The 15,000-nt window shown below is 43.4% G+C and overlaps 3 protein-coding genes across 4 annotated transcripts; 1 reads left to right on the top strand and 2 right to left on the bottom strand.

Moving 5' to 3' along the window:
• Positions 1–3,282: 3,282 nt before the first annotated feature.
• Positions 3,283–8,909, bottom strand: eef1g (eukaryotic translation elongation factor 1 gamma). Its single transcript, XM_057043189.1, has 10 exons — positions 8,769–8,909; positions 7,712–7,870; positions 7,501–7,564; positions 6,805–6,947; positions 6,523–6,666; positions 6,312–6,441; positions 5,427–5,643; positions 4,805–4,977; positions 3,896–4,020; positions 3,283–3,603 (listed from the first exon to the last, which is right to left on the bottom strand). Exons 1-10 carry the CDS (start codon positions 8,778–8,780, stop codon positions 3,445–3,447), a joined length of 1,326 nt encoding a protein of 441 aa, XP_056899169.1. The 5' UTR covers positions 8,781–8,909; the 3' UTR covers positions 3,283–3,444.
• A 95-nt stretch (positions 8,910–9,004) lies between these two features.
• polr2g (RNA polymerase II subunit G) lies at positions 9,005–11,416 on the bottom strand. Its single transcript, XM_057043190.1, has 8 exons — positions 11,120–11,416; positions 10,799–10,908; positions 10,366–10,525; positions 10,033–10,083; positions 9,879–9,944; positions 9,679–9,750; positions 9,396–9,429; positions 9,005–9,276 (listed from the first exon to the last, which is right to left on the bottom strand). The coding sequence occupies exons 1-8, from the start codon at positions 11,129–11,131 to the stop codon at positions 9,263–9,265; spliced, it is 519 nt and encodes a 172-aa protein (XP_056899170.1). The 5' UTR covers positions 11,132–11,416; the 3' UTR covers positions 9,005–9,262.
• A 999-nt stretch (positions 11,417–12,415) lies between these two features.
• Positions 12,416–14,050, top strand: si:ch211-175m2.5 (uncharacterized protein LOC568697 homolog). Of its 2 annotated transcripts, none has more exons than XM_057043699.1 (5): positions 12,416–12,722; positions 12,801–12,968; positions 13,058–13,157; positions 13,412–13,542; positions 13,646–14,050. In XM_057043699.1, the coding sequence occupies exons 1-5, from the start codon at positions 12,669–12,671 to the stop codon at positions 13,934–13,936; spliced, it is 744 nt and encodes a 247-aa protein (XP_056899679.1). In that variant the 5' UTR covers positions 12,416–12,668; the 3' UTR covers positions 13,937–14,050. The 2 variants fall into 2 exon arrangements, with proteins under 2 accessions (XP_056899679.1, XP_056899680.1); XM_057043700.1 differs by having other exon boundaries at positions 12,581–12,722; positions 12,791–12,968.
• The last annotated feature ends 950 nt before the right edge of the window (positions 14,051–15,000 follow it).

Below are 15,000 nucleotides of genomic sequence, written 5' to 3'. Positions count from 1 at the left end.
AACATGTTGTCCTTTCACATTGTTCAAACAAACTAAGCTAATAAAGTTAGCATCACCTCGGTTCAGGTGTTTCACACAGTAACACTCTGATGGCACACAAACGCCACATCTGCATCTTTATCAAGTATTTTGGGGGGCAGACGGCAGTCTCTCTCTGAATAATCGATACAAGCGGGCGCTAAGGTGTTTTGCAACAGCCTGTCCTCCGCCCAGCTGCCTGTTGCTTCAACAGAAGCAGAAACCTCCTGTTGCCGCACATTCCAGTCATAACTAAAGATATTCCAGACCTCAGACTGTTTCTCAGGCTGGGATGTAACCTACATGTATGGTGAGCAAGTCAATACACGAAGCGATAATCAGTCCTTTCATAATCGGGGCCTGGGCGGCTCCTCGGGGCCTAAACCTTCGCCTGTCAGGAGCACAAATGAGATTCAGTAAAATCCTGCCTGAAAGATTTTGCTTGAGTTGCTTGAGTAGGGAGTATTTTAGCTATCCAAAATGAAGGCTTTATGGAGTGTAAAGGTCATCTTTAAAGCCGTTGTAGTCATCACTGTAACAGTTAATTCGTAACTGAGTCCACGCCCGATAAAGTTTGATCTTGTTTTATAAAGTTTACAGCTTAACACCGAGCAACAGTTACAAAGATCAAAAGTAGGACGATGATGGGAAAAGTTTTATTGTCATTTATGAATAACTCTCCTCGTGGTGTTCATTGGAAGTGTGCGTTGCGCTTTTTGTCGGACGCCATCCGTCTTGTTGCTCCGCCTCCCGGTAACATGATCCAGGAGGATCTCTGGGGTTTCAAGTCCAAACGAGCAGGGGCTGTTTTCCCTCCGCTGCACCTCTCCTTTCTTTCCTCATGTCATACACTCTCCTCTCACACTGGCAGCCTCGGCAACATGAAAAAAAGGGGGGGGGAACAGAAATGCTCCACATAGCAACTGTCCCACCGCCGCTTTAGCGGTTACGCGGCGCCCTCGTGGTTCCTGTATCCTATCATCTTCTCCCTCTTACGGCTGCAGACTCACCCCCTGACCTCACTCATTCCATTCCAGTGCTAAATTACTATGTTGCGTTCGAGGGCCACGGTGAAACGCTCAGCTCATCAGGCCTCTTTAAGTGCATGAAAGGGAACTAAAAAAAAAAACCTTTCTCCTGAGAGGAGGTTTGGAGGTTTTGGAGTTCCCTCCAGCAGTAAAAGCACACTCACTTTTACGCTGTTTGTGCTTCCTTGACCTGTGTGGGTCCTACGGTTGAATTCCGATACAGGGTAGCCCCCTCCTGAGCTGCCCAAGGATCCATTTTCCATTTGTTTTACCAATTATGAGCTCTAGCCTAGTGCCAAAAGCCAGTTTAGGAAATCTAAAGCTAGGATCGCACCTATGGCGTTTTGGCCCACCTTTGACACCACTTAAACTGAGTGACAACGCTTCAGCACGCATGTGTGGGGGGGTTCAGGCCCTCTAACATGTCGTAAACATGTCTCAGAGGGAAGAAATGATCTATTTAGGAATTCGCTGGCCAAAGATTACAGCTCATAGAAGTCTGTGCGTTTTAATTACGGCCATCTCGCTCTTGTCATCCATCGGAACACTGAACCCGCAGGACGGCCAAAGCAAAAGTATCTGCAACGCCTTGAGGTCCGACAAGGGGAAATCAGGTTGGATTTCAAACCCCCACCGACCACCTCGCTCTTTTCCAGATGTATCTTGCGGCAACAGATGCGCCGCACATGCAGAGGGTGCTGACAGCCACAGAGGGACCCGGAGAGGAGGAACAATATAGCCTCTCTTTGTTCCTCCCTCAGTAGCGCTCCGAGGAACGTTAACGGCTCTTGAGGACCACCCCCCCCCCCCCACCCCCCCCTCCAACAGAGGGAGGAGAGGGAGAGGAAGGAAAAAGTAGTGAATGTTCGATCAAAAAAAAAAGTTGTTGGCAGGACTGGAAGTGAAATTGTTGCTGTTGGCATGACTCATGTGCATTGTTCATCTAGCTAGCACTTAACTCTTCAGGTACTGAAAACACACAAAAAAACACATACGTTTCATGTCCCAATAGAGACTTTCTTATCAAATATATCACTAACTTGATCTGCTTATGTTACAAGCCACTAATTTGTGGGTGGAGGCTCTGAGAAATTGTGTCACACTCTGGTTCATCACAGGAAGAGTTAGCCATCTGCGGTGTTGCTAACTTCGGCAGCACTGCTTGTGTGTGTCAACTTGGAAGTTATTTGCTCAAGTTACAGCCCTTTTCCACCCTGGTCTGCAGGATGGGTGAGTCACGCATTCAAGGACTCCAGTGCTGCTGTGGGAACATTTCCATGAGACCACAGGACAAACAAAAATGGCCTCCCTGATTCAACACGTCTGTGGGAGATGGTTGCAACAAAGTTGACTTGAGTCACGCCTGAGGAAGCTGGAAAAAGTGATGCGTCCAAGCTGAAGGAACGAGGAGTCCCATCTTGCACAACTTGGTTGCTCAGGGGGGGAGAATTATCAGATTTGAAAAGAAGGTGTTGCACAATTGCCTCCATGGTACCGGTTCAACCCAGCATTCCTCTATTTACCTGAAGATAAGAACACAAATCTTGAATACGGACATCAGCTGTCTGCAGGCGAAGGATCGACAAATAATCAAAACAGCCTGGATGCATTGGATTAGCTGTTCTAATAGCTTGTAAAACATGCCTTAAGTCTCAAAAAGGGTGGGGAAACATGGCTCTAGAGAGGTTAAGTAGGGGATGTCACCATGGGAACCTAGTGTCAGACTACAGCAACGCCAAGTGAAACTCAGGTTTGAGTAAAATGGGTTCCAGAACTCTGGATTCCAAGACAAGCTCTTTCAGGATTTGCGTTGAATATCTCCTTGGGAAAGTACAAACCATATCAAAGGTAAATAAGCTTTTGATAAGCTACAGCCTGCCAACGTTCCGCTGGATGCGCGCCATCAAACGGACCATGCGACTTCAAGACAGGGCTGCCCCCTGCAGGACCGCGGTGGTACCGCAGCAGCACCGCCAGGCGGCGGGAACAGGGAGGGCCAGCTGGCGTTGAGACTTTATTCAGTATGAACCCTTCTCATTACTGAAGCCCCCAATCAACTGTCGCCACACGGTGGTCACGTGTCCGCACTACCGATAGTGGGCGGGGTCATGAGGGACTGCTGGTGTACCATAACTCAATTTTATATTCCCAGTCCTCAAGTGCCCTGCAGTCCCAGAATATACTAATTAGAAAGGGGGGGGGGGGAAACATCAGACCACACATGAAATACCATAAATGGCATTCTGGAAAATCTTTTATTTTGCAAGTCACAACAAAATCATGTAGGGCCCCACAGAGAGCAAACTCATGTCTCAAATTGCTTATTTGCAGGTGGCTCTTGCGGTAGTTACGTATGTGTCCATAGGTTTCGGGTGCTTTTGCCGGCTCCCTCCGCTCCTCACTTGAAGATCTTGCCCTGGTTGAAGGTCTTGCCCACGTGTTTGAATTCTCCCTCCCACAGAAAGTACTCCTTTACCATAGTTTTGCACTCCTCGCTGTTGGGATCCATCTTGCGCCAGTCATATGATTCGTAGTCAATTCCCCAGTCGGGAGACAGCTGGGGGGCAAAAAACAAGACAGTTTGTTTCCTCCCATAAATAGAAAACTTGACCTGACTCAGTAAACCTAATTAGTTGTACCCACAGCATGAACCAGCCTTTAACTCACTACAGAGAGGACTGGGATGAATATGGCTATCAATTACTCTCCCCCTGCCAGATTAAGACAGGCTGCCATGGCTGGACACCGTCTTGCCCAATGACGGGGGGGGGGGGGGTCAGTAGATAAATGTAACTGCAGTGACTGTTTTTAAAAGCCATTTTAGAGTTCCACATTCCTATTTAGCTTACAGTGAAAGGCAGTTTGTGGCCCCTGACGATCCAGATGCCGGAGATGCTGCTGCTGTGGTCTTTGCCAAACAAGATGACACTAGCAAAGGCATTTTTTCTGAGTTTGTCCAGGCGCTGGAACATGCCTGCAACAACACGAACAGATGAGGATAAGAGCGACTTCTCCTGAGCACTGGCCACAATTTATGAGCAACTATAAAGGCAACTATAAAAGAGACTTGATTTTTTTTTTAAATGACTAAAACAACAACAAACAAAAAAAAACTTGTGCAAAGAGAAATAGTTAAAGTAGACTTTAGGGTTTACTGGACTGCCAGAGGACTTCTTTTGAAACAGGGAGGGAAAACAAAGTGATTTGTGCATTCTTTTACAGTCCAACAAGTACGGCGTGATCTTGGCCTCTGCAGCAGCCATGTTAGAGAACGTGTCCTGGCCTGAGGTCCTGGCAGCTGCCCCAATTAACAGCGTTTTAGAAAAAGGCTGAAATGTCTCAATGTTCTCTTTGAAGGGTGGTTGGGGAGAGCACCTTTTCTTCAAAACAGGAAGCTTAAAATCAGGCTTGTTTCAACAGAGAAGACCACTGTGAAGCAGCTGTTGAGGTGTTAAACTGCAACCGATCGCATGACAAGCAGCAACTGGAGCCAACAGTTGTGCAGCCTGAATGTGATCTGCTGGACAAGGTGCTGAAGATTCCCTCTTAAATATGCACCGGTGGTGCTCAAACCATTTTACAGAGTTAAACACCTGGTATATTCATCCAGTGGTGACTGAAGCCTGTTAAGACGCATCATATCGAACAAACCTGTTCTTAAAACTCAGGATTTAAAACTCAAAATGGTGGCAAAGCCCATCAGAAAACAGCATGATTGGTGGAATCGGAGGTGTGAGTGTGCACGTGGCGACACTTGCCTGAGATAAGATTGCAGCTCATGAAGGCAAGTGTGAGCTCGTCGTTATATTTGTATTGGCTGTACCAGATGGAGTATCCCTCAGGGTCAAAGTTCTCCCAGAAGTAAGGAACTGCTACCGTTAGGGTGTCCTCGTTGGAATACTTTCTCTTGAATTCATCCATGACAAAGGGACTAGAAATAAAAAACACATGTAATTAGACAAGGTTTTGGGAATAAGATCAGGTGATACATGACACAAATCGGTTGCAACACACAGCTATAAAATGTATACAACCGGTTTAAGTGCCTGAAGGATTTCCTGTGGTTTGGAGGCCCAAATTAGATGGGTTTCAAAGCACAAGGCCAGGTTCCATGTGGTTTGTAGCCACAGCATGAACCAGCCTTTCACTCACTGAAGCAGAGGGGGCTGGGATGAATATGGTCAAGATTTTCTCCCCCTGTCAGATTAAGACTTGGTGCCACGACTGGACACTGCCTTGCCCAATGACAGGGGCAAACGCCTACCACGTTCATGACTGGTGCATCAAAAAATGAACCAGAACAATATAATGTGATCATCTGATTCTATGTATACATTCAGGGAGTTCCCAGACCCTTGGTGTAGGTAACTATGAATCTACCTCTTTGGGAGGTCTGCAAAAGGGTCCTTAGCTTTGGGCTCAGAAGCCACAGCGGCGTCGCAGATATCCATCTCCTCCTCTGGAGCGGGCTTCTTCTCTTCTTTCTTCTCTTCCTTCTTCTTTTCCTTCTTCTCCTGGGGCTTGGCTGCCTCTTTCCCTTGTTTCTCCTTCTTCGCCGGCGCCTCTTTCCTGGGCTGCATTTCAGCAAACCTCTTAGCTGCAGGAGAACAACAACAAAACTCACATGTATTTCATTAAATGTTCCATGATCCAATTTTGGGTTTTGCACTCTTTGGAGTGTCCAGCAAGTACTGCTGGATAAATTATAAAATGCTCATAGCAGTTTGGAATCTTGTTCCAGGGGAATTTAGAAGCACCGAGTGCACACCCACATGGCGATTCAACAGACCAGCAGTTACACAAATAGATGAAAAGTTGACAACATTTTCCAGAGCAAATGAGGCAAACAGAGGACAATGTTGTAACTGTTCTTGACTTTGGTTATTTAAAGATCAATCACACATCTAATTACAGTAAGGAGCTCAACAAACTGCTGTATTTAATAGGCAGTACTTAAAGTTGGCTGAGCAGGGAGCCGATTTATGCTGTAAGCCTGCAGGTTTTAATGCTAATAGGTTCACTGTAGCATTCAGCAGATGTGGATAAGAAGTTCCCCTCGCTCTGATGATCACGCGTCACTTTTCCACACAAATCACATTTCTGAAGTGCATGTAAACGCATTAGAGCCACTTAATACAATTATATAAGTTATCAGATTTTTTTATGGACGCGTAACCATTGACACACTAGGATGAATCCTTGAGCAGGCCAGGGTTCATATGGGGACGCTGCCGCTCACAGAATAAGGACGGACACTCGACTCACCATCAAACTGGGCCATCTTTTCACACAGTTTAACTTCCCCAAGAACGGCCTTGAACTGAGGCTGATTGACACAGGTGACAAACCAGCGAGACACGTTGGTGAAAGGCTGGCGGAAAGAAGGATCAAGGACCTGCAGAGCAAATTGTCATTAGGTAAGAGTAAATTATTGAGGGAGGGGAGAGAAGAAGGTTAGCCGGGAGTCCTGTCAAACCTGTTTGTACAGCCAGAGCATGGAGCAGACAACGGCGATGTCGGCGAGGCTAACCCTCTCTCCAACCAGGAAGGTGCGGGTGTTCAGGTGTTGGTTCAGCACCGTCAGGACCTTTTTCACGTCCTCCTTGGCCTGCTCTGTAGCCTACAATAAGCCGTATGAGCAAATTATGACCAAGCATTACATCAGTCTGTGCATTTTCTGTAGTCAAGTGTAAAAACTAAACTGCTCTCAACGAATGCGCCATGAGAACGTGTGATCAGAAAATACTGAACGGCAAACCTGCTTGTTGAACTGCATGATTCCCAGAGTGGGAAAAACCCATGCGCTGGCTGGAGGGACGATCTCAGAGTCAGCAAAGCTCACCCACTGCAGCACCTGAGCGGCAGCCTCAGGATTGGTGCCACGCAGTTCATCATTGCCCACTGTAGAGGAAACATCAAGCACCCTTCAGCCACCAATTCTGTCATGTTGTACATTCAAGTGCAAAATATTAACATATTAAACCTTAGCTGCATAAACAAATGCAATCCTAGAGTAGAGAACAATGAAATATGGAGATAAGTTGATCAGTTTACATCTGGGTAACACCTTATTTTGAACAGCTCAAAACCAGCCTCCAGTCACAGTAGTTTGTTTGTCAGAGGCTACATAGTCAGTGTGTCGCCAGCTATTAAACACACATAACCAAAATAAATAGTTTACAGAGCGAGACTCAAAAATTGTGCCCACAGCATGAACCAGCCTTTCACTCACTGAAGCAGAGGCGACTGGGATGAATATGGCCAAGATTCTCTCCCCCTGTCAGATTAAGACTTGGTGCCATTAATGAGCACTGCCTTGCCCAATGACAGGGGAACGCCACACAACAGTGAGGACTAAATTAACAGATGTGGAAACTGAACAGATTTGGCTTTTCCAAGAAAACGAGTCAAGCTTTCGAATCAGTTGTTGAATTTCTGAAAATGTGGCACTTACAGTAATGAGCAATGGCGTTACTCTCAAACAGACAGAAGCCGTCATTTCCCTGGTAGGCAGGTACCTACAAATGCAGCACAAAATGTCAATTAAATCTCCCTACATACATTTATGATCCTGTCAAACTTAAACACACTGTTGACCAGCAATAATTGTTGTATGACTTTACATTGCATCACATGACCCATTTTTATTAAGTTATTTTAAATACCTTGCCCAGAGGGAAGTTTTTTAGAAAGACAGGGCTTCGATTTGTCTGGCCGAAGGTGAAGGCAGGGGCGGCGCTGGCAACTTTGAGACTAGCACCACTATACTGGGCAGCAATTTGGGCCTTGAATGCCCGCCAGTTCTCTGGATACGTATACAGAGTCTGAAAAGTACAGACAAACACACAATCACATATACAGACAACTACATTTAACATACTCATGGAACACTGAAGTCATTTAAAAAATAAAATAAACTAAGGGTTTGTCCAAATAATTTAGAGACCTGTTACCACATGTCAATCTTGCCTGTCCGCTTCCAAAAATTCTTAGCATTCCAATTCAATCTCAACCTCTAACAAAGTGATCATTTTACTGTGTAATCGAGTGGTCGAGCCCTGGCAATGCTAGAACTGATGAAAGAGGCTTTTGAAGGGCTGCAAGAGGCATCAATTGGCAAGATTAGGCGTGAGAACATTAGCAGCCAACAGGAACCCGAAAGGGACTTCCTGACATTAAAACAATGCTTCCAAATGAGGACACTTTACTGTCCAACACAAGAGAAGAAGACAGGCGTACTAAACAGTCTTTAGATCCACTTCGCCCTCGCCTCTTTGCTCAGGTACAACCTTGATAGTATTCACGTGGCATTGGACGCGCTTTAAATGCTAACTGATGTTAGCATTGTTACCGGCAACAATCGCCTCGGTCTCGGGGCCTTTATACAGACTTTTGGTTGGATATTTTTTTAGTCAAACACGATGAGTCCGAGTTTATACAGCCAGGCTTGAGAGCCTAAAAACCCGCAACGTGGCATGAAGTTATTGCGGATGTTGGGAGACGTTCACGGTAAATGCTACGTCAGAATGGGAACCGTCTCCGGGTCAGGTTAAGGCGTGTTTGTGGGTGTAAATATGAACATTACCCGCTACGCCACGCATCGAAGAGACGGTTTACATGGTCAAACACCAATAAATGTTGTGGATGGGCCCGATTGGTGATGGATGGTGCCTAGGAAGCTGAAAAAGAGCCGTAGCACGGCCATCTCTCCATCTTACTCACCCCCGCCGCCATCTTCAGGACGAGAGAAAGAAAGAACGCGTGCGCGCTGACGTATTTACGGCCAGCATAGGAACGCGCGCGCGCCCTGGATCCGCGCTCCCGTTTCTCCCCCTCCTGCAGGTGGAGTCTCCAAAAATATTAGACCACAGCACTGTGCAAAAGGTCTCTCCTTGCGTCTTCATTAGTGATATTCACTGGATAATAAAGCTAAGCAGCAAGAGGAAGACGCGACCACGTTATAAGAACAAGTAGAACGTTTTATTACAATCACATACAAAAGAAAAGCATTAGGTGAGGTGTTTATGTTGCATATTACTAATTCAGAAAGCTTACTTCAAGCTTAATTTATTTCCATCAAGTCATGGAATTTAGACTGTATGAAGCTCCTCCACATGGCAACATAACTTAACAATGTTAAAAATAAAATCTAGAAACAAAGGAAAAATTAAACTACATTTAAAAAAAGTCCCAGATGAAATGAGACCACAGGTGATTCAGCTCACAAGGCCTAGAAATATAGAAAAGATAATCAATGATAAGAGAGGGGTGACAATTAAGGTCAAACAAAAACAAGCTGCAATTTTATCAATTTACAATTGATAAGAGTTATGTAAATGTAACACTCACCCAGATAGTCATCCATGAGGGACCCGATGGCAAACTGGAAAAACAAGGAGGAAAGTTTGTCTTTAACCGTTCCTCAATCCCCTCAACACAATTTAAAAGCACTTAGGGTTTAAGACACACTTTTGTTTTAAAGGTTCCTCAAGAACCTACTTAGAGTAGCCCAGTAAGTCTAATAAGTACAAAGTAGACTAATGCCATTTACACAGACATTTAACATTTTCTTCACTTTATAGTGGGATCAAATAAAAGGGATACTTGTAATAAATATAGAAACATAACTTACAATGTCATTTTTGTCAACTCTCGTACCCACGATTTTCAGCCGGATCTCATCATCTTGTTGGATTACAATATCCTGGAAAAGTAAGGAGTTCCTTTAATACAAGTCTCAGCCAAAGTAAACTAACAAAGGAAGAACTGAAACCATTTTAGCAGGTTGAATATTTTTGTAACCCTGTGAGCAGTAACATGAGATATCCATACCTCATCAACTGTCTTGTAACAAGGAGGATTAGAATTAGGGTCAAACTCCATTTCTGATGGAATGGACTGTAAACACAAAGTTTCTCATTAAAAACAAACAGGACACTATATTATATTATTATAGAAGAGTTAAACAAGTGTGTTAGAGACTCACATGGCGAGAGATGAAGCAAGACATGGGACCAATTTCTGTGAACAGTCCAACCTACAATATGCATAGATAGAAGATAGAAATATCCATTATCTTTAATTACATAAAGCTTTATAGTGAGAGGAGTTTATCTTCAAGACTAATAAACGATTTTAAACTTATACATTTTATACAAAATATAGCTGTTTTTTTTTAGATGTTAATAACTAAAAGCATCAAAATAAGAGTAAACAAAAGCCTGAATAAGACAAATAATGTTTAAGGTGAGACTTGGAGACTGCCCAAAATGTAAATTTATATGCAAACTTAGACTTTATTAACTAAAATGTTCTTCACCTTATTTACTTGGGTGACCACAGCATCAACCACTTCCCCTTTAAATGGACGGAATACAATGGCTTTATACTTGACTGGATAGAGGACAAACCCTCTCCCAGGCTGAATTACACCTGCACCGATGTTGTCAATGGTGGTGACTGCAATCACAAAGCCATACCTAAAAAGGAAATGTACATATGTTAATACGTGTATACCAGGCATTGCCTTGGTTAATTTAAGCTGTTTGTATGTGATTATGATCTTCCTCTGTTGTTAACATACACAGTTTTTTACAGCAAATACTAGTGCTTCCCGTTGCCTGTATTGGTTTTCTGTTAACTGTGTCTAATTGCAGTATTAAAGCAAATGCTTAATGACTATTGCTAGCTGCAACCTCTATTAGTTTGAACATCAGGTAATCCGACTATGTAAATCTAAACAAAACACTCACTTGCCAGTGCAGGTCCCTTCCACCTCTGTGAAGAGTTTCTGCTTCACTGTGTTGAGGAGGTTGGGGCCAAAGTATCTCGGGTGTAGCAAGATTTCATGCTCTAAAGAAATCTGTTCAAACAGAAAGTACGTGCATTGGGTGTTAATGTACGCGACTTATTTCACTAACCGTACGTTCATTACAGTTTTGATTAAATAACGTTAAAAGATATTGCTTAGCCAAATTTCAGTAACTCTATCAACCATCCTGTCAACATGCGAAATATTCAGTGATAAGTTGGAATTATTTTGTTTGTAAACTGGAATTAAAACACATACTTACATGATAAAACATGTCTCTATTAGTGCTGGTTTGTAAATTGTCTTTTTTTCCTAAACTTCTTTTTCTTGAAAGAATAAAGCCACAAACATGAGCTCGCAGCTAGCTAATTCTTTCCGGTTTCCGTTTTTTAAAAAAAAAACTTTATTTAAACGAAACACATCACATAAACACTGGCAAACTCAAACATCATATTACTTATGATATGTTTGAAAGTAAATTGAAACTTCTTTTGTATTCCAGATTTAAAAAAAATATATAGATGTGGTGGTGTAGATCACAATTTAAAGATATAAACATTTTGTTAGTTGTCATTAATGCCCGACCCGTTATGCGCATGCGCAAAGGGGTTGCCGTCAGAAAACTGCGTACGGCTACTCCACAAGGACAAACCTTGTTAGGGCACTGCCCGAATTCCGTTATGCATGTTTTTTAGTATGAACGAGGGATTAGTTGTTGTTGTTGTTGTTGTTGTTGTTGTTGTTGTTGTTGTTGTTGTTGTGTTGTTGTGATTGTTTGTGGGGGGGGGGGGGTTGGTAAGAGACGGGAAAATACAAAGCAAGAAAGAGAACGAAAACCTAATGCCCTGGTTTAAAACATTAGTGCAAAAAAGGACACATCCTTTAGGATACAACACACAATTAGCAGCAAAAAGCCTTCTTCAAACCCAGCTAAATATTAATGGTACTATTACCGAAAATTTCAAGCTAATTTCCCATTTTTATACTAGCTTCATAGTAAATTGTAACCAGAGTATAATGGAGTGTCCGCAACCATCTTCCTAAATTCTTTAGAGGAATTTAAAACAATTGGCTTAGATAGCAAAAATACTATTGAATTTAAAGAAGGTTCTTGGTTCAATTGACTGAACAATAATAAATGTCCTGAAATACCTGCAGACCTTTATAGGCATATTTCAAGTCAGCTCTAACAGGATTAGAAAGTGCTGAAAATAATGCTCTCCCCCACAAACCTCACTCAAAGTGTAATTACACCGAAAGCAACACAATTTTAACACAATGATTCAGAAAACTCAAAATAAACTGTATTAGGGGTTTCACAAGGACTTTTCCATGAGGTGTAGAATTTTGATCACTAAAGTAGAGGGAATTTCTGTAGTTTTAAATGGAGATGACGTGAACAATTAATAAATAATAAATGGAACGTTCACCCACAATTTGGTCTGATTAAAAATGATCTGAGACTATGAATAACTGAACCTGCAGGTGGCAGCAGCGGAACTTATTGGATGCCAGCCGCCGCAGAAGACTCCACAGAAGAAGAAAGGGGGCGAACGAAGAAGAAGCCACTCCGGAAGCATCACGCCAACTATCGGCGAGGAGGACCCGGTACCAACAGGCGTGCCCCTGAGCTGCTCTGCCATTGGTCGATATGCATACAACGTCTTTAATTTAGAAGTTGCGTTTCCAAAACTGACTGCGCGTTTTGCGTTATCAGCTATTTCGTTAATTTACTCGGCGTGTTTGATTAAGTTTTGGACCAGGAGAAAGTAACTCAACCACCAAACCTCCTGCCTCCACAGCGGACTGCCATGGCTACTAAACTCGTCTCTAAAATATTTCGTCCGACTCTGTTAACACAGCTTGTAAGTTGAGTGAATCTTTTATTAATCGCCCCCAAAACTGATTTCCATTTCTTAATAACCACAGTTAGTCTCCCCCAGGTGTCGTGCCGGTCGTCTTCTGTTTATCGACCCGGAGCGGGGCCAGTGTCGTGGCGCAGGAGTTACTCCAGCGAAACACCCCCGGAGAACATCAGCCGCTTCCCTGTTCCTAACAGAAAAGATCTCCCTTATGATATGGTGGAGCTTATGGACGAAGTTGAGACAAAGGTAAAAATAAATGGGTAAAAACGTTGATAAATTCGACATATACCATGATATATCGACATATAGCAACAGCGTGGAAACTGTCATTGCAGGGAGGCTTTCTGCCCAATGTCTTCAAAGTTCTATCCCACAGACCAGCCGAGTTCAGAGCCTTCTTTTCCTATTACAATGAACTGATGAACAAAGAGACAGGTTTGTATTGCTTGTCTGCCGGGGTGTGTGTGTGAGAAATGTTAGGTATTTTGAAAAGGGTGTTGCGTTTCTGACAGATTCTTTGTTTTATGCGCTGCACAGCCTCACCAAACCCCCCCCCCCCCCATTTAAGTAGGTCTGCATTCCTGAACTATGCATGTTGCCTATGTGACTGGGACATTTCCTTTCTGACTAAATTTTACCATCACTGTAAAAGGCTTTCCCTGATTTCAGGATTTATTGTGTACTTCCAGGCAGCCTTACAAAGGCAGACCGTGAGCTGATTGTGGTGGCCACCAGTATCCACAACAAGTGTCTCTACTGTGTGGTATCCCACAGCGCACTGCACCGGATCTACTCCAAGAAACCCACTCTGGCCGATCAGGTGTCTTATTTTGGTGATTTTTACCCCTGAGGTGTTTTTCTTTGGCTATCAAAGGTTTGATGTTGAATTGCAGATCATGTGACCTCCCGCGTGTTGCACCCAGGTGGTCGTTAATTATCACAACGCAGACCTGACGCCTCGAGAGCTCGCCATGCTGGACTTTGCGATGGCCGTGTGTCGCAGTGACACTATCACGGAGCAGCATTTCCAGGATCTGGAGAAACACGGCTTTGACCGTGAGGACGCCTGGGACATCGCCGCCATTGCCGCTTTCTTCGCCATGTCCAATCGGCTCGCTCACCTCACTGACATGAGGCCCAATCTGGACTTTTATAACATGGGTCGTGTACCGAGGAACAAGAGCAAAGATGGAGGACCAGTTAAAAGCGACTAGCTTCCTCATGTTCTTAATGTTGGCAGCCAAATTTGTCATTGCTGTGATTGAGGACAGATTTAAAATGAGGTGTTCTTAAAAAGAAATGATTTCCATGTCTCGTGTTCATGTGAACCCTGTGAATTTAAGTTTAGGTCAACTCTGAAAATTATTTAGTAGTTTAGCCAGTGTGATTCCTCCAGTTGTTCTGGTTGGAGAACACAAAGATTCCACAGTCCATGGCTGAACTTTTTGTATTATCCTTCATGTACAGTTGATGTTTGGGGTTCTTTACTGCCGCTACCTCTGTGTTTTCACATGTGCACTTGGAACGCAATGATCTAAGCTCTAAACGTTTGACTTAACTGATATATAATATCAGTCATCTACAGTGGGACTTCTACTTACGAAATTAATTGGTTCCAGAAGTTGTTTCGTAACCTGAAAATTACATACGTTTTCCATGTAAATGCCCTAATCCGTTACAAGCCCCCAAAAATTCGGACATAATTTTTTATATAAATCATAAAAATGCATCAAAACATGTAACAAATACGTGTTACAATTAGATTACCGCACAATAAATGTAGGAATTCAGTGCAAGGCTTCTCCAGGAACAAAATGAACTTTTTTACAGGCTAATCTTACATTAGCCGCCATTACTAGCAACGAACGTTAACACTTGTGGTAACACCGCCATCTAATGGACAAACATTCGAACACAATAAATCACGAAGAAATGCTGGGATACACATAAACGTGTACATATTGACGTCCCTCCTAGCCAATGGGATTGCAGGAAGATGCTAGGAGCTAGCCAATGGCAGAGCAGCTACAAGCAGTTTGTGTTCGCTAAACTCCGCGACCTGCGGGTAGCAGCGTATTTTTGCCTTTCGTATCCTAAAATTTCTTTCGTAACGAGGAAATATTTTCCCGTGGAGACGTTTCGTAACCTGAAAATCTTGCATGTAAAGACGTTCATAAGTAGAGGTGCCATTGTACCTGTAAAGTGCTTCAAAATCAAAGTTCTAGCAAAGTGCCATACACAAACAAAATGGAGAGCAAATGAAATGCATCAGAATAAA

Source organism: Takifugu flavidus, chromosome 9, assembly GCF_003711565.1.
Source record: "Takifugu flavidus isolate HTHZ2018 chromosome 9, ASM371156v2, whole genome shotgun sequence".
Classification (NCBI taxonomy): domain Eukaryota; kingdom Metazoa; phylum Chordata; class Actinopteri; order Tetraodontiformes; family Tetraodontidae; genus Takifugu; species Takifugu flavidus.
Note: the sequence above shows the minus strand (reverse complement) of the source record. Positions and strands in the feature narration are given on the sequence as shown.